The sequence below is a fragment of the Triticum dicoccoides genome, chromosome 1A (genome assembly GCF_002162155.2).
Source record: "Triticum dicoccoides isolate Atlit2015 ecotype Zavitan chromosome 1A, WEW_v2.0, whole genome shotgun sequence".
NCBI lineage: Eukaryota > Viridiplantae > Streptophyta > Magnoliopsida > Poales > Poaceae > Triticum > Triticum dicoccoides.
The window spans coordinates 107,876,103-107,894,817 of NC_041380.1; the positions used below are offsets into that span (position 1 = coordinate 107,876,103).

The 18,715-nt window shown below is 47.9% G+C and overlaps 2 protein-coding genes across 9 annotated transcripts; both read left to right on the forward strand.

Moving 5' to 3' along the window:
- The first annotated feature begins 590 nt into the window (after positions 1 to 590).
- On the forward strand, positions 591 to 5,984 carry LOC119365448 (pentatricopeptide repeat-containing protein At1g09900-like). Of its 5 annotated transcripts, none has more exons than XM_037631106.1 (7): positions 591 to 2,439; positions 3,435 to 3,580; positions 4,245 to 4,427; positions 4,511 to 4,666; positions 5,120 to 5,272; positions 5,373 to 5,478; positions 5,564 to 5,984. In XM_037631106.1, exon 1 carries the CDS (start codon positions 751 to 753, stop codon positions 2,395 to 2,397), a length of 1,647 nt encoding a protein of 548 aa, XP_037487003.1. In that variant the 5' UTR covers positions 591 to 750; the 3' UTR covers positions 2,398 to 2,439; positions 3,435 to 3,580; positions 4,245 to 4,427; positions 4,511 to 4,666; positions 5,120 to 5,272; positions 5,373 to 5,478; positions 5,564 to 5,984. The 5 variants fall into 5 exon arrangements, with proteins under 5 accessions (XP_037487003.1, XP_037486991.1, XP_037486997.1 ...); XM_037631094.1 differs by lacking the exon at positions 4,245 to 4,427 and having other exon boundaries at positions 5,564 to 5,629; positions 5,703 to 5,984; XM_037631100.1 differs by having other exon boundaries at positions 3,435 to 4,427.
- Positions 5,985 to 6,735: 751 nt separating this feature from the next.
- LOC119365478 (boron transporter 4-like) lies at positions 6,736 to 12,550 on the forward strand. Of its 4 annotated transcripts, XM_037631134.1 has the most exons (15): positions 6,736 to 6,912; positions 7,741 to 7,943; positions 8,376 to 8,482; positions 8,584 to 8,666; positions 8,862 to 9,054; positions 9,163 to 9,301; positions 9,789 to 9,954; positions 10,040 to 10,206; positions 10,299 to 10,472; positions 10,644 to 10,739; positions 10,825 to 10,941; positions 11,030 to 11,370; positions 11,463 to 11,784; positions 11,889 to 12,023; positions 12,120 to 12,550. In XM_037631134.1, the coding sequence occupies exons 3-15, from the start codon at positions 8,379 to 8,381 to the stop codon at positions 12,183 to 12,185; spliced, it is 2,103 nt and encodes a 700-aa protein (XP_037487031.1). In that variant the 5' UTR covers positions 6,736 to 6,912; positions 7,741 to 7,943; positions 8,376 to 8,378; the 3' UTR covers positions 12,186 to 12,550. The 4 variants fall into 4 exon arrangements, with proteins under 4 accessions (XP_037487031.1, XP_037487025.1, XP_037487019.1 ...); XM_037631128.1 differs by lacking the exon at positions 7,741 to 7,943 and having other exon boundaries at positions 8,364 to 8,482; XM_037631122.1 differs by lacking the exon at positions 7,741 to 7,943.
- Positions 12,551 to 18,715: the final 6,165 nt, after the last annotated feature.

Below are 18,715 nucleotides of genomic sequence, written 5' to 3' on the forward strand. Positions count from 1 at the left end.
CTTCTGCTTTTCACATTTTGTTATTTTTTATAGTTTTTTTCCACATTTTGTTATTTTTTTACAGTTTTCACAATATATGGTGAACATTTATTTCAAATACACGTCAAACTTGTTCTAGTATACAATGAACATTTTTAAATATACATTGATTTTTCTATATATGATGAACATTTTTTGTTATATACATGGAACATTTCTTAATATATGGTGAACTTTTTCTAATTATATATGATGAACATTTTTGTAATACGCACATAACATTTGTTAACAGACATTGAACTTTTATATATAACACATACTGAACAATTTTATAGACTATATATTTCTATTTTTAATAGGTTTTAAAATACCTAGCTACTAAAAACAACAGCCGGTTTTTTTGTATGAAAAATAGTCTTAGAAACCGAAGAAAAAAAAACGGTCATGGGCAGAGTGGGCCGTCCCATTTGCGCTGGACTTCAGCGAAGGCTCCTCCTATCTGGGCTGAAGCTTATACTCCGGTTGGTTGCAGCTCCGGCCCACGTCTACAAAACCCCACGCAAAAACCCGCCTTGGCATGCCCAAAAGGGCTAGCGCTTCCCCGCCGCCGTTTCAGCCCAGCTGCCCCATCCCAAATCAGTCTCTCCTCGGTCTCTCTCCTCCCTGCGCCGCCACCCCCGCCGCCACGGCGCCTGCCGGTGAACCCCTCCGTTGGCGACCATCGCGCTCGCCACCGCCCTCCCCACCGCTCGGCTCCTCCTGCGCGGGCGCATGGCCTCCTCCGCCTCCGTTGCGGCCCTCACCGCACTCCCCTTTCCCACTTGCCCCTCCTCCGACGACTCTGACGACGCCAAGCCCCTCCCGCCTCCACCCGCGTCGGGAGAAACCCGCCCTCCTCCGCAGCATCAGCAGAGGCCGCGGTGGTGGCAGCTGGAGCGCGACTGCAACGTGGCCATGAAGGCCCTGGCGCGTGCGGGCGAAGTCGACCAGGTGCTCGCCCTCTTCAGAGAGCTCAGGGCTTCCAGAACCGGGCCGGGAGGTGCCTCGCCGCCCAATGTGCTTTGCTACAACACTCTCGTCAATGCGCTCGCAGAAGCTGGCCGGGTGGAGGAGGCCCACAACGCGTTCGATGAAATGCTTGCAGCAGGGGTGGCGCCCAATGCATCGTCCCTCAACATCCTTGTCAAGCTGCATTCGTGGAGATCTGCGCGGTTTGACCTCGCGTACAAGGTGATCATCCAGTTGCAAGAGCTCGGGGTGGAAGCTGAGGTGGGCACCTACTCCACGCTTGTCACGGGGCTGTGCCGTGTGGGGAGAGTGGGCGAGGCATGGGGCGTGCTCGAGTGGATGCTGGAAGTGGGGTGCCGTCCCATGGTGCAAACTTACACGCCCATTGTACAGGGGTATTGCCGTGAAGGTCGTGTCGACGAGGCCAAGGAGCTGATGTCCACGATGGAAAATGCTGGTTGTCCTCCCAATGTAGTCACCTACAATATTCTGATCAGGGCTTTGTGTGATGCTGCCAGATTTGACGAAGTCAGGCAAGTTTTAACGGATAGTAGAACCAAGGATTGGAAACCCAGTACTGTCACCTACAACACATTTATGAATGGTCTCTGCAAGAAAGGTATGGCTAAAGAAGTACTTGAGCAGTTGGATGTTATGCTAGGCGAAGGGCTGGATCCCACAGATTTCACTTTGAGTATTCTTCTGAATTGCCTTTGCCATGACAAGAGGATTCATGATGCCGTATGCTTGCTGGAGAGGAGCACATCATTGAAATGCTATGCTGGTGTTGTTGCATACAACACTGTGATGAGCTGCTTAGGTGAAATGGGACATTGGATGAGTGCTCTAAAGTTGTTGACAGACATGATCAAGAGAGGTGTCATGCCAAACACGAGGACATTCAACATTGTCATTCGTAGTCTTTGCTTTCGCCGAAAGTTCTCCATAGCCAAGAGCCTCGCAAGTAACCAAGGTTTTGCTGCAAATGTCGTGACATACAATACACTCATTTATTTTGTTTTTTACTACAGTCGAAAGCTCAGTGAGGTGAAGGACCTAATATTTGACATGACAGCAGAGAGGATTGCTCCAGATGAAGTTACCTACACTATAATCGTTGATGGATTATGCAGAGATGGATTTTTTGATACAGCCACTAGTTACTTTCTAGAATCGCTTGAGATTGGACTGTCAAGGGATCTTTTTGCTGTCCTTACAAACAGGCTTGCTCACAATGGCAAAATCTGGGAGACAATTCACATATTCAAGGGAATGGAAGAAAAAGGTTTTATCCCCGATAGTTCTATATTTGACCTCACAATCAGAATATTCTGTAGGGCTGGTTATTGTCACGACACAGATATGTTTAAGGTTAACTTTATTCTGGATACGATGTTGGGAAAGCAGTGAACTGAACCCTTGTGTATCTAGGAAAGCCGGCAATAATTGAAGGTAGCATACTCTTTCTTTCTGTTCTTCTGGTGATTTCAATTTAGATGGATTAATGTTGTTCTCACTGCTGAATACTTGCGGATGAATAACAATAGTATATTTTACACCGAACTAGCAACTTTGTTCTAACCATTGCAATTAGCATTTGAGATTACGGAATCTGAAACTTTAAGTGTTGCATGCCAAATTGTTGTGCTGTGTAATTATCAATGGCTCTCAATGATCTTTGTTCCAAACAATCATCACTAGATTTTCCTCTAACCATATTTTATTATGTGTTCTCACTTCTCAGAAATGTTGCCTGTACCATAAAAATCAGACATAATGTGCTAAATAATAAGAAAATTTGTCCCTTTTGAGGGAAAACGAAAGTTCTTGTGCCTAAACAAACATTTTCTTTGTAGCACATTATGATTGAGTAACATATAGGAGTAGTTATATTCGTTTGTCTGCCCGGTTCTCAAGTAGGGATGCAAATTTCTGACCCTCAGGGCACCCTCTGACCCTTGTTTGTTCAACCAAATGGACTAAATTTTCAAAGTGATGTGACTTTTAAAAGTTTAGTTCATTTGGTTGAACTAAAGAGGGCCAGAGAATACCAAAAGGGTAGCCATTTGCACCCCGATTCTCAAGTGAGACACACCTCTAGTGATTTTCATTGATACATTTATTTATTTTAGGATCGTATATTTAACCATAGGCTACCTGTTGGTACTTGGAACCAATACTTTATGATTTAAAGCCTTAGTCTGGCAATTGTGCCAATTTTTTAATATATATTTTGGCAGCTGAAATATCCTATAATGTTTGGTATACCTCCCAAACTATTATGAACAACGCCTCCTCTAGCACACTATGCGATTCGAGTTGGTCTTTTTATCCAAACTTTGCACAAAGTAGAACTCCCTCATCTTTTACTCAGGTTTTCTTTAAGTTATACATCTCACATTTCAGGAACGTATTTCTTCTTTTAATTATTTCCCTCCTTCCAACAGACATGAATGAAGAGTCGACATTACTAAAGATACTGACACATGTAGTGTCTGGCTTTTATAACACTCTGTACATGGTACAAAGATGGCCACATGCCTGTTCATGTTAACATATTCCACACTGCCACTTGACAGATGAAGTCTAACTGGTGAGTTCTGGAAAGATTGCCAGACTTAGTTGACAACATAGAAAGATTTTTGTAGTGGGTACTGAAGTGAAATTACATTGATTTACATAAATGGTGTTACTTTTGTATCTGGTGTTGTAAACTAGTAGTAAGATCTAGCAAGAAATATTTATAGCTGATATCATAATTCTCTTGGACATTGGTATCATCGTCTCTTTGAATTTTATACAAGTTCTGTCATACATATCTATGTTACAAATATTTTAGTTACTAGGATGCATTTCTCCTGTTGTCTATTCTATTTTCCACAACTGTGACACCTTAGCCTTGCCCGGTTGAAATTCTGCCCAAGTGTGGCTGGTCAGTAGCATGGATACTAATTTGAGATATGTACCACCTTGCTAATTTAAAGGGGGGTAGTCACAAATATAAATAAATACCAAAGGGCTCCCAAGGCAATAAGGTCCTGCTGGCCCTTTTTGTGCGAAGCAATGACAAAAGCATAAGCAGCTTAATGCATGTGTCGGCATACCAGTATGTACATTTGGTCTAGGCCAGTTGGAACCTTGTTGTGATACAACATATTGGCTTCACTGTTTAATCTATGAATCCTGTTTCTATTATATCTGCACTACTTTAACCTCCTGTTTTCTGCAAGCTTTGTAATCAGCAGCATGCTGCACAGGTGGGATTCGAATGTAACTCAAACACGTGCTTTTACTGCACCAGTCTTTTGTGAGTGTAATCTTGCCGGGTGTCCGTGTCTTTTCGGTAATTTGTGTAGTAGACACATGACTCTTAATAGGACTCAGATGACCATGAAGTTCTGAAATCAATATATTTTTCATCTTTTATATCTTCTTTGAAGGTATTGGTATTTTAAATAATTTTCCTATGATAGCATGCTGTTGCAATTTCAAAAGGAGTATCCTAAATCATTTGTGCTGGCAGGATTCTTGTTATCTGGTTCAGATAAAATTTGATTACCGAGGTGCTGGGGTTGCTATGTGTATTCTTCTCTATCTACAATAGGTAGAGTGCATATAGCACGAGGCGTTGGGGTTACTCTCCATGGAGCTCTTTATAGAAGACAGAGAAAAGTGGCAGGTACAATTATTTGCTTATTACGTTCAGATGAATTGTTTCTTTATCTCAATATCATATTTTATTGCTCTTAGTAGATGTAAATGTTGTACGGTAGCCAAATGTTGCACTCTGATATTATGGTCCTCTGAGTACTTAAAAATAGGTTCTATGATGTTGTTTTTTTCCTCTTAAGATTATCACATTGAAACCACATTCAGTGGAAACATGGAATGTTGGAAACCATGTCATGGTCCACTCCATTAAAAATGTACAAGCGATATCAAGATTTATTAAGCGTGAACTCTCAAAACCTTCCTTGCTCCACCCTCCTCCCTAACAATCTCCACCCACATGTGCTGCATGAAACTTAAACCAACGAGAACTCAATGATCTAGGACTTGGCTCTGCCAACCCTCACAATCTCCTTCTATTGCCACTTGCCACCATGCTTGTAGTCACCCCTTGTTTTTACAGGATATAGCAGCAAATGCCCCTACTCCGTTTCACCCTTCCAGGACGCTCTAGCACACATTTTACTCCTCTAAGCTAGGGTTCGGTTAGGCAGTGGGCCTTGACCAGTAAAGCTGTGGCCAACCTTGACCTATCCAGTTCACAAACAACAAGGATGTGAGTGCTTCGAGTTTGAGTTCTGATTTGCGTCTTTTCGTTCCGGCCTCATGATTTTTCTTCATTTTTGACAGCACAATGGGTGCATTTTTTTTTGTAGTCATGTTCATGGGGGCGCTTACTCAGAGGGTTGTGCGTACTTCTATCAATGCATCAAGTCGCAAAGCTTCTGCGTTTTCTCTGTGAAGGACCACAACATTGTCTTGGTAGCTTACTTGAGCTATATGAAGCGATGTCATTTTTGTTATGTTTTGAATGATTTCTAATATTGCTTTTACTTGTTGGTATCAGTGTGGTCAATCTTCCAGACATGCAAGTATTGCGGCGCGGTTCTGTTTTAAATGATTGCCATGGCAGGTTAATCTTTTCCGTTTCCTAATATTCCTCGTTCACCTGGATGCATGCCTTATTTTTGCCGATTTGTATGTAGGCTTGCATGAATTTGCGTGGGAATGAATATATTATGGCACGAGCAGTGTTGTTAGTTGTGAGGTTTCCCCGAGGTGATGTAGTCAGATTTGTGCCCCATCTCCCATGTGGCTCCATCCACGTGATGTTTACTGGTAGCTAAATCCTGAACCAACTTGTGGTGCCAATTTGATATTATACTGAATCAAGCAGCGTGGATCCTTATGTTTGTTTCAGTCAGGATGTGATTGCTATTGTTACGGTACTGAATTCAGCCTCAGGCTAGTGGTATGAGGTTACACAACGGGTTACGGATCGATGTTAGCATGCATGTATGTATAGTTGCACCTCATTCCACACGAAGCACGCGTGCAGTTCTTCTGCTTGATAAAACCATGCTCCCATTGTACAGGTCACACTGAATATGACATGGCTGCGAGAGGGCAGCACCCCGTACGCTCGTAAGTCGTAATGGCAGCAGAGCCTGCCCAATCGCCCCATTTCCCTGATTGCCATGTCTCGATAGTCGATAGGCCAGCTGGTGGGTGCATCCCTCGCGTACGTCTCGTCTAAGTTTGGAAGGGAAACGTGCATCAAGTTTCGATCGAGTTGGCCGAGGCCGAACCAAACGGCGGAAACGTCGTCACGGCATCATCGGGTCTGCTAGCCCCCGCGTGCGAGTTGCCCAGCCGGTGCTTGGAGCGAACGTGCTCGATCAGGCTCAGAGCAGGCGAGAGGACGATGTGGACCAGATCGGGGGCAGCTGTCCTGCTGGCTGACACGCGCGGTGACTCGCACTGGCCCCACGCAGATCGTACCATCGGCTCGAACGGACGGCCGCGATGCTCCTCGATTCAAACCCGCAAGGGCCGTGCGCCGGTGACACCTCGGCCCCACGCAGTCCCGGCACCACGTTTACTATTTTCATCGGGCCCACGTGACAGAGAGGGAAATCGGGGGGCAGGCGCGCGCACACTCGTCTTCTCTCCCCGATGGGGTCGCCGGGGTCTACAAATAGGCGGCCATTGCAGAGGAAATGGGTGGGAAGGAAGGAAAGAAGGCTGCAACCCCGCCCGGCCCCGGCCCCAGCTTGCCTCCTCCGCCTGCCGACGCCGGGTTTCGCACCCTGCGTCGCCGGTGGAGGCGGCATTGCCGTTGCACTACGGCACATCTCCGGCGCCACGCTTCGCCTCGCCTCCCCCACCCCGCCTCGACCTGGTACTCCGCTGCTGGTAAGGCTCCGCTCCGTTCCAATCCCTCAATCCCCTCACCTCGAAAGGTCCTCCACGGGTTGGTTGCTTGGGTTTGCTGGGTGCAGCCGTGCGGATATGTCAAATTTGACGCGTCCGTGTTTCTGTCTGTTGCTCTTGTTGATTCAACTCGGGGTGATTATGTGCGCCTGAAGGAAATGTTTCCATGTAGCTCTTGAATTTGATGCCGTACATGTTTTTTTGGAAGAATGCGATTCTTCGCCAATTTGTTCATCTGCAGCAGCAGCAATGAGCACGTAGGGTGAATTTCTCTCTATCTCTGTAACATTTCTTTGGCCATCTCCTAGCACTTCTGTTTGAAGCGTTCTAATTACTTGCAGCTTTGTCGCATGGATGCAAATATGCAATCCCCTGCAAAATTGTAGCGTCATTTCACTACTTTTGGTTGTTATTAACATGGCCCCAAACATGCATGATTTGTACCCGATTTTTATTTATGTGAATTTGGAGCTTGCTTCAACTTCTTTTCACGATTGCGGTGCGTGAAGCTTGCATACAGAGGAGATCAGGCAGCTTGATTGATTTCCTTAAGCAGAGCATGGCCATCGCATAAGCTTGTGGTATCATGTTCATCCATGTATGGCGTTTGCTTCCCTTTGCTATGGCCTATTGTCACATAATATTTGCCCCCAGCCTTTGGGGCTAGTTTCAAATGTCTGTTGGTCGATAGGATGCTTGCGTCTGCCTAATTCAGCTGGTCCAAATGGTCTGCTTTAATGACCCTCCCTTTTTTTTTGGTTTTCCTGAAAGTTGAAAACCCTCCCTTTTTGGCTATCTTGTTAAATGAAGGATACTGGGCATACCAAAGGCTATCATTCAGTGGTTAATGACCAGTCAAAATTTGGCCCATCCAGCATGCTAAATATAGCATAACAAACAGAGGCAAGCCAAATTGGGCCAACCTTGCTATTTCCTTTGGCTGATGCTTCACGTGCTAGCTATCGTATTCTTTCACAGACGAAATCTCAAGTTATGAAGCAACATTGTATGGGGTAATGCAGCTCTGTCCATTGTCTTCATGCACAGTTTTCTTTGCAAATTCTCTTGGCTTTGTTTGTGTGGGAACAACATGACATCTTCAGTTGATTTTTACGAGATGCTGTTTTACTTGTTGTGGCGTCCAAAATAGAACTTCTAGTCTTAGTTCATTCTTACATGATGTTGTTCATAATCACAAAACTGTGATCATGAACAAGTAGTTTCAAATATGACTCAAGAGGTGCCACCTTTTTTTCTGCCAAACCTAAGTATTGTTGAAATAGTTGTTGGTATAGCCACATCTTTTCCCTGTTGGTAAACATTATATCTTGAATTAGAAATCTGTGGATGTCTTATAAAAATTAAGACAGGGAATATATGACTCATCTCTGTACACCATGCCTTTGCACGCACGATATCTGATTATGTTTTAGTCCCCCTTTCAGGCAATGGAACCTAAGAAAACCCTATTTAAGGGAGTGATTGAGGATTTTAGAGGAAGAGCATCTTGCTACAAACAAGATTGGCACAATGGGTTCAGTTCTGGGTTCAGGTTTGCTGCACCTAACAAGTCAATGCTTATTTAAATCTACGACACTTACCAAAATTTTCCAGTTGTGTTGACTGTGTTGAATGCAACCTACTTACTGTCAGGATATTGGCACCTACTCTGTACATCTTCTTTGCATCTGCACTACCTGTTATCACCTTTGGGGAGCAACTAAGTAAAGATACAGGTTTGTTTATTCTTCCTTGCACTGTCAAGAACTTTAGGTCAGTAGCATTTTTCCCATTTCTAAATACTGTCATGATATGCTACATCCTTTACTTTTATCTTTCCATGTGGCACTTGACAAAGATAAGGAGAATGTAGTCGTGGATCCTTGTTCTTAGGCACTGAAAAATGAAAATAAGTTTTTGTCGTGTTTCAGATGGTACGCTAACGACAGTTGAGACGTTGGCATCAACTGCTATATGTGGCATCATACATTCTGTACTGGGCGGACAACCACTGCTGATTGTGGGAGTTGCAGAACCAACAATTATAATGTACACATACCTGTACAGTTTTGCCAAAAATCAGCCAAACCTTGGAGAACGATTATTCCTGGCATGGGCTGGATGGTAAGGGATGATAAATAAATAAGAATTACTTCTTGTGATTGTCTTTCAGTTACGCCAAATGGTACCTCTATATTTATTTCATTGTTTTCCATTTTTATCCTCTGATAGGGTTTGCATCTGGACTGCGGTCATGTTGTTCCTCATGGCAATGTTTAATGCCGCAGCTGCTTTGAATAGATTTACAAGATTTGCGGGAGAATTGTTTGGAATGTTGATCACAATCCTGTTCATGCAAGAAGCTATCAAGGTATAAAATTTGCTAAATGTTACTGTGTACTGCTACCAATGTTTAGAGATATATGATATTTTAGGAGTTGGGTGGTCCATCTTTCTCGACTTTGGCCGCTAATATTTATGATCATACAAAACGAAACTGAATTGGGTCAGAGCCAGAGAGCCATAACCGAACTAGGATCAGCTACTGCTTCGGTTAGGCAAAAGCGAGCATTCAATTGCATCAGCAGCTGCTTTTACCTCAAAACTATTCATGTTAGTTATATGAAAATAGTATGATTGCATCTGTTACTTCAAAAAAAGATGTATCTGTTAGAAACATGAAAGCAGAAAAGTGCTCTCGAAATAATAAAATTACATGATAATTAATATATAACCATAAAAATAGATTGTCAGGTTTTTCTTATTGAAGATTGTGCCTTGTTCAAAGCACTATATATTTTGGAGTAAAGGGAGCATTCTGGTAGACGCTTACTCACTACGTGGCCTGTTTTCCGCAGGGAATGTTGAGTGAATTCAGTGTGCCTGAGGGTAAAGATCAGAGCCTACCCATATACCAATTCCAATGGGTATATATTAATGGTCTGCTTGGAGTTATCTTTTCAATGGGACTGCTCTATACTGCGTTAAAGAGCAGAAGTGCAAGGTCATCGCTCTACGGAGCTGGTTTGTCATATTTCTCCATGTAGTACATTTGATCAACCAATCTTCTCCACGTACAAACTATCAATGCTTCAGGTAAAACTTTCAGGATGGCTAAGGAACGTGATTGCTGACTATGGTGTTCCACTTATGGTGATACTGTGGACCGCGTTGTCATATTCGTTGCCCACCAAGATACCTTCAGGTGTTCCTAGGAGGCTGTTCACCCCACTTCCTTGGGAACCCAAGTCACTGCAACATTGGACGGTAGCCAAGGTAATAAGGAATTTTACTTGGATCCAGGATCAAACAGTAGATATGTCACAAATGTGAACTCATAATCCTGATGGGTGGTGATGAACATGCAGGAGTTATTTTCTGTCCCTCTAGCCTACATACTTTTGGCAATTGTGCCTGCTGTGATGGTTGCGGGGCTCTATTTCTTTGACCATAGTGTAGCCTCACAGATGGCTCAGCAGAAAGAGTTCAATTTGAAAAACCCATCAGCATACCATTACGACATTTTGGTCCTGAGCTTTTCGGTATGATCTATTATTCTCTCTTCTTCTGGCATTATGGATGTCAGTCCTAATAGAATTCTGAAGATCTTATCTGTGAATTCCAAGTGCTTACAGAAAATAGAAAAACTGTTATAAATTAGGCAACATGTGGAGAATTGTTTACTGTTCTCATGGTATAGAAATGCTACGCAGGTGCTGATTTGTGGCCTTCTTGGCATTCCTCCATCTAATGGAGTCCTTCCCCAGGCCCCCATGCACACGCGAAGTCTTGCTGTCCTCAGGAGGCAGGTTGGTAGTTTGTGGTCTTCTTGGCTTTTCAATGAGCTATTCAGTTTCACCTTGCTCATCTGCCGTCTCTCTTGGCTCAAATTAGGCGCTCCGCAAACAGATGGTCCGAACCGCCAAGGAAGGCATGATGAACAATGCTAGCAGCTCAGAAGTTTACGGCAAGATGCAAGAAGTTTTCATTAAAATGGACGACAAAGGCAACGTAAGTAGTCACTCGCCAAAATATGCATGTAAGAATCATATGATCTCAGCTTTGTTACTTAAAACTATATATCTTTAACGTCGCGCAGGAGGATTCTGCTCACAAAGAGCTCAAGGAATTGAAAGACGCCGTTATCACAGAGGGGGAAAAAATCACAGAGGGGAATGGGGCAGTGACTGCGCCTGAGGTATTTGACCCTGAAAAACATCTGGAAGCTTACTTGCCTGTACGGGTGAATGAGCAGAGAGTAAGCAATCTGCTTCAGTCCCTGCTGGTCGCGGGTTGCATTGGAGTTGTGCCGGTCATTCAGAAGATACCCACATCAGTCCTGTGGGGGTACTTTGGCTATATGTTCATCGACAGCCTGCCTGGGAACCAGTTCGGGGAGCGCTTACAACTTCTGTTCATCGCCCCTTGGCGGCGCTACAAGTACGCTCTATTGGCGACTCTTGTGTCTGTTCATTTCTTTCCATCATATGCAACGCAGCCTTATGCATCTTGGTCTCATTCGGTTCATTCAGGAAAACCGGGAGTTGGGGTGAATATTCATCTGTTCTAATTTTGGACAGGGTTCTTGAAGGCGCCCATGCGTCCTTCTTGGAGTCGGTGCCTTTCAACCAGATATTGGCCTTCACCGTTTTCCAGCTGATTTATCTGTTGATCGTCTGGGGGATGACATGGATACCGGTGGCGGGAATCCTGTTCCCGCTCCTCTTCTTCTTCCTTGTCATCATCAGGGAGCATCTCCTCCCGAAATTCTTCGACACGCGCCACCTGTGGGAGCTGGATGCGTCCGAGTACGAAGAATGCGAGGGGGTGCACCGTGACCCATCGATACCAGAGGTATGGGCTTCTGTCACTCCCGGTTGCATTTACTGCATCTTTTAGTCTCATGTGCGGTTTAGCATGTCGCTGCTGCTAGGATTTCATTTGGTTCCCTTGCCCAGGGTGATGGCGAATCCATCACACGAGGCATCGAAGATCCCTCTGAATATACTGCCGAGGTGATGGAGGAATTCACGACTCACCGTGGAGAACTGAAGCACAGGGCTCCAAGCTTCCGTGACGAGCGGCTGATACGGGTACCGGCTCCGACCCCCACCCACGCGTTGGTTTTTTCGCCCTGTGAAATATACCTTGTGCCGAAACTTGACATTTCGTGTATTTTGTTTTGGCAGCTGAACTCTGTCCAGATGACGAGACAGTTCTCCCGGATCTCTTCTTTTGCTCCTACACGGCCCTGACTACGAAAGGAGATTGTTCAACAAAGACCTTTTACTGGCATGAATCTCCTGACGGAGGGTGCAAAAAATGCGGCAGCTCGTAAGTGAACGTACGGATGATTTTTTGGGGCCGAAGACACGTCGAGGAAACTGTGCAAGAGCAAGTGCCAGTCGCTGCGGGGGAGAAATGGGGAGTTTGTGTGGGTGCGCGAGTGTTGCTAGGTATGTGCTGTTGTGCATAAGAAAAAATAGGACGGGGTACGGCGAGGGAGCAATCTACTCCATAGTAAGTAGTATTATGTTTGTAGTACAGACGCAGCTCCTAGTTTTATGTAAGTGATTCAAACCGGCCGACCGGTCTCAGCTTCCGCCGGCTGCCTCGTGCACGATGAGAGTCCTCGCGTGGGGCCCGTGAACCGTCCATACCCTCTCCTATCTCTTTCACGCGCAGCTATCCGCTCCATTCTTTTTCACGTGCTCAGGCTTCTCATTCGTGTCACATCTAAAACCCGTCGTAGCCACACCCGCCTATGGCCGCTCGGTGCGAGAGGCACCCACCGCCGCCGTGGAGGGCCGCCGCTGATGTTGCGAAACGCCGCCACATGTGTTGCAAAGGGCCGGCCTCGGGCAGGTCCAAGTACTTCTGCGGAGCGGGGTAATGATGTGTCATCGGCTTCGCACACGATTGGTGTTGGTGCGGTTCTGTGCTTCTGCTATGGTTAGTGTTGCTGCGAGGTTGTCATGCTACGACAAAGTTGCACCCGCGAGGCGACCATGGTGCTGGAACCAGCTACGACTAGTGGCGGAGACAGGCCTGGGGCAGCTAGGGCTATAGCCCCAGGTCTAGAAACAACTTCCTTTATAATTTCTTCATGCAAAGCATAGAAAATCATAAAAGTTTATCACTCAACATAGCACAGCCCCAGGTGTAGTCTGCATCTAGCTCCGCCACTGGCTACGACTAATGCTACGATCGCGGTTAGCGCGTGCTAGAACCGACGTTGACGAATGCTGGGACCACGGTCACCACGTCCTAGAACCGGCATCGATGGATGTTGCGACCCCGGTCAGCTCGTGCTGGAACTGACATAGGTGAATGTTGGTACCGCGGTAATCACATGCTCGAACCGGTATCGATCAATTTTGGGACTGCGAGCGACCGCGCCGCACCCAGCTGCTGCAAGATGCTGGGACCGCGCTAACCACATGCTGGAACCGACATCTATCAATGTTGGGACCACGGTAACCACATGTTGGAATCGCCGCCCGCACCGCACCCAACTGCTGCAAGATGCTAGGACAAGGGATCTCTGCTCCTGCAACCGGCAACGCTGCGCAATACTACCAGAGACAAGTAGTGTTGCAACGGGGGTGGTGGTGCTAGCCGTGTGTGGCGGTCGTAGCATGCTAATGCGGCAACGATGTTGTCATCACTGGAGACGACAATTCGTGAAGCTTGGCTCAAACCTATATATGTCGATGGAGGGTTAAGTAGTATACCATCCAAGAAAGGATCAAGTAAACACGTGTAAAGGAGATGATTCATCTTTATGTATATGAAGTAGATGTGGCACGTGTCACTTGACAATGGAACTCTTGACATGGTGATGTCCGCAGGATGCTCCGCATCAAGCGGTGAATGCATTGTGCTCCTACAACGAGTTTTTGCGACGGAGGTGTTGCGACTTTTTTTCGTCGGGGGAAGGCGCGCGGGGAGACGTTGGGGGATTTTTTTTCCCCTAGTCGTTGGATGTGCATTGCGGGTGGTAAAGGACGGCCTAGTCAACGCAATCCTGGACGTACGCTTCGGTCCAATCCAACGACTCGTAGGGCCACCGACGAGGTGTCACACCCTACTCCTGCCTTGTGTTCTTGATTGTATGTTGAGAGATCTCCTGCTTACAAGGGTGCAACAAGCTCTAAGTGTTCTAATGGGGATCACGGTCTCTTTTGCGACTTGTATAGCGCGGAGAAGATTACATCATTGGTCCAAACATGATGACAACAACTCGGTAGTGAGACAATGTTAGCTTGCATGTCACATAGGTGACCCATTAGGGATTGGGCGTGCAGAGAAGTCGTCTTTGGAAGTGGCATCTTCGTGACACACGTCAATGCTAGTCTACCTGCCCCTTGATGTTAGACTGTATTTATATGTGTATATTGTAACGTTGTATACCACCTCATTATATATATATGTAATAGGCCACTCTTAGAGGGTCGTGCCGGTTCCCCCCAAAGCCTATTGTCTTACATGGTATCACGCTAGGTTACGTCCGCTTCCGTCTAAAAACCCTAAACCGCCGCCGCCGCCGCCACCGCCGCCGCCGCCGCGCCCGCCGTCGCCGTCGCCCGACTGCTATGACGTCCGCCGCTGCGTCCGGCTCCACCGCCACCGGTTTTCTGCCGGCCTCCCTCGCGGCACTTCTCTCGAGGCCGCTGGATGCCGCCTCCCTTCAGGCGCCGATCGGGACACGGAGCGTCGGCTCCCTCTTCGCGCTCCCGCCGGCTGCTACTTCGCCCGGGCGGGCGCTTGTGGCCCACACCACCGCCCCCCCGTCAACCGCGGCTGTCGCGCCCTCGGCCACTGCGCCGCTGGTGGCGGAGGACGTCGCGCTGGCAGGCTTCGCGGCGTCAACCGCGGCCATCGCGCCCTCTGTCACCGCGCCGGCTGCCCCTCTGACTGTCTCCACGGTGGTCTCACCTCAGCCAGTCTCCTCGATGGGATCGCAGCCGCCGCTGCCGTTTCACTTCGGCCATCTCATCACCATCAAGTTGTCGTCGGACAATTACATCTTCTGGCGCGCGCAGGTTCTTCCGCTTCTTGGGAGTCACTATCTGCTTGGCTATGTCGACGGCTCTCTCCCTTGCCCTTCTGCGCTGGTTGACAGCGTGCACGGTCCGGTCTATAATCCGGCTCACCGTGTCTGGACAGGGCAGGACCAGGCGAACCTCTCCTCCATCCAGGGGTCGCTCTCTCCGGCCGTTGCTGGGCTTGTTGTCTTCGCCAAGACGTCCCACGAGGCATGGACTATTCTTGAGCGCTCGTTTGCGGCACAGTCGCAGGCTCGTGTATCTGGGCTCCGTCGCCAACTTGGGGAGTGTCAGAAGCTTGACTCCACCGCCACTGAGTTCTACAACAAAGTCAAGAGTCTCGCCGACACGCTGGCCTCCATTGGACAGCCCCACACCGACTCCGAGTTCAACTCGTTTATTGTCAATGGTCTTGATGAGGAGTATGACGCCCTAGTCGAGATCATCAATGAGAGGGGCAACTCCACGCCCATGCCAGCACACGAGGTCTTTTCACGCCTCCTGCTTACTGAGCAACGAGTCGAGACGCGCCGATCCAGGGGCAACGGCGCCCTCTCGGCAAACGCCGCCACCAAGGGTGGTCGCTCCTCTGCTTCATCCAGGGCTCCTTCGGGGCAGTCACCACCACCCGCCTCGGCCCCTCCTCCTACTGCGACGCTACCAGGGGCTGGCGGTCCACGTGTGTGCCAGCTTTGTGGTCGCGATGGGCACTGGGCCTCGAAGTGTCACAAGCGCTTCCAGCGGGGTTTTCTTGGTCTCGGCAATGACGGGAAGGATACACGCAACTTTGCTCGTCAGGTCGCCATGGCTGATCGTCCGCCGCCGCAGAAGCCACAGGGACACACTCAGTCCTACTCCATTGATCCCCACTGGTACATGGACTCTGGGGCGACAGAGCACCTGACCAGTGAGATGGGGAAGCTTCACACTCGTGAAGCCTACCATGGCTCCGACAAGATCCACACCGCCAATAGAGCAGGTATGCACATCTCTCATATTGGTCAAGCATCACTTCTCACTAGACATGCCAATAGGAGTCTTCAACTTCGCAATGTTCTTCGAGTTCCATCTGTGACACGTAATCTTCTTTCAGTTCCTAAACTCACTCGTGATAATAATGTGCTTTGTGAATTTCATCCTTTTGATCTTTTTATTAAGGATCGGGGCACGAGGGACATTCTTCTTAGTGGGCGGCTCTGCCAAGGTCTCTATCGTCTGGAGCATCCTGGCGTCGCTCGCGTCTTCAGTGGAGTTCGGGTATCTCCGTCACAGTGGCATGCTCGTCTTGGTCACCCGGCCACACCTATTGTCCGGCATGTTTTGCGTCGTCATGAGCTTCCTAGTGTGTCTAGTAATAAAGATGTAGCAGTGTGTGATGCTTGTCAGCAGGGGAAGAGTCATCAACTTCCTTTTTCGGAGTCCAGTCGTGAGGTGAAACATCCTTTAGAACTTGTGTTTTCAGATGTATGGGGTCCTTCTCAGACTTCTGTTAGTGGTCATAATTACTATATCAGTTTTGTTGATGCTTACAGCCGCTTTACCTGGCTTTATCTTATCAAACGTAAATCTGATGTGTTTGACATTTTTGTTCAGTTCCAAAAACATGTTGAACGCCTTCTCAAGCACAAAATTGTTCATGTTCAGTCGGACTGGGGTGGCGAGTATCGCAACCTCAACTCCTTCTTTCAGTCGCTTGGGATCACTCACCGTTTAGCATGTCCACATACACATCAGCAGAATGGTTCAGTAGAACGTAAGCATCGTCACATTGTTGAAGCTGGTCTGACTCTTTTGGCCCATGCATCTGTTCCGTTTCGTTTTTGGAGTGATGCTTTCACCACTGCATGTTTTCTCATCAATCGTACTCCCACTCGTGTTTTGAATATGAAGACTCCCATTGAAGTTCTCCTTAATGAACAACCGGACTACACCTTTCTCAAGGTGTTTGGGTGTGCTTGCTGGCCCCATCTCCGTCCATATAACAAGCGTAAGCTCGAGTTTCGTTCCAAGAAGTGTGTTTTTCTTGGTTATAGCTCTCTTCATAAAGGATAAAAATGTCTTCATGTGCCCACTAATCGTGTCTACATCTCTCGGGATGTTGTGTTTGATGAGCATGTTTTTCCCTTTGCCAAACTCCCTGTGTCCACTACCGAGCCACCTGTCATGCATTCATCCTCTGTTGCTTCTGACCAATTTGATGATGTTGCATATTCTCCTCTATTGTTGCCTAACCATGGTGCAGGCACTGGTCGTGGGGCTCGTTTGGAGATTCTGGAAGTGCCATCTTCCTCTTCGTCGCCATCGCCTTCATCCTCGGCACCTTCTGTTGTGCATGAGGAGCACATGGCGCCCCTGCATGGCCTCGGTTTCCGTGCTCATGCACGACCGATCCACGTCCTGGCCCGGTCGCCTCTGGCTTCTGGGCCGCCTTCGCCATCGTCGCGCCCTGCAACCCCGCCGACTGGGCCGGCCTCCTCGGTCCCCGTCTCGCCCAGGGCGTCGGGGCAGTCATCACCAGGCCTGGCCTCGCCCGCCCCTGCCTCGCCCAGGGTGTCTGGGCCCTTCTCACCAGGGACGGCCTCGCCTGCTCTCGCCTCGCCAAGGCTGTCTGGGCCGGTGTCACCGGAGCTGGCCTCGCCCACTCTTGGTTCTCCCATGGCCTCTGAGCCCCTGTCGTCGGGCCAGTCTTCGCCATGCAGCCCGGAGTCGTCTGTCCCGAGCTCGCCTGAGGTGATTCCTGCATCTCCGGCGACCGTCACATCTCCGTCACCTTCGCCTCCGCCGGCTCCTGCTGCTGCTCTACGTCCACATACGCGCAGTCGGAGTGGCATTTTTCAGCCTAAGCAACGTCACGATGGCACAGTTGCTTGGTTAGCGGCGTGCATGTCTGCTGCTCTCGCAGATCCATCCTCTGAGCCACGCACGTATCAAGCTGCTATGCGCATTCCTCATTGGAGAGAGGCCATGGAGCAGGAGTATCAAGCCTTCTTCGCAATCAGACATGGACTCTTGTTCCTCCACAATCACGGGTAAATGTCATTGATTCCAAATGGGTTTTCAAAGTGAAGAGGCATTCTGATGGGTCCATTGAGCGCTATAAGGCTCGTCTGGTTGCTCGTGGTTTTCGACAGCGTTTTGGACTTGACTATGAAGACACCTTCAGTCCAGTGGTCAAGCCTACTACCATCAGACTTCTTCTCTCTCTGGCTGTTACTCGAGGTTGGTTTCTTCGTCAGCTTGATGTTCAAAATGCTTTTCTTCATGGTGTCTTGGCGGAGGAGGTTTACATGCGCCAGCCTCCGGGTTTCTCTGATCCGGATCGCCCTGATCATCTCTGTCGTCTGTCCAAGGCAATTTATGGTCTGAAGCAGGCTCCTCGTGCTTGGCATGCTCGTCTTGCAATGGCTCTTCGTGCTCATGGTTTTGCATCATCAACTGCTGACTCCTCATTGTTTCTTCTTCAAAGGCCTGAGGTTACTATGTACTTGTTGGTCTATGTAGATGATATCATTTTGGTCAGCTCCTCTCAGTCGGCTGCTACTGCGCTTGTTCGCTCACTTGGTGCTGATTTTGCGGTCAAGGACCTTGGGAAGCTTCATTACTTTCTTGGTGTGGAGGTTACTTCTCGTGCTGCTGGCCTTGTTATGACGCAGAAGAAGTACTCTCTAGATTTGTTGCAGCGAGCTGGGATGCTTAAGTGCAAACCGACGACTACACCCATGTCTACCACTGATAAG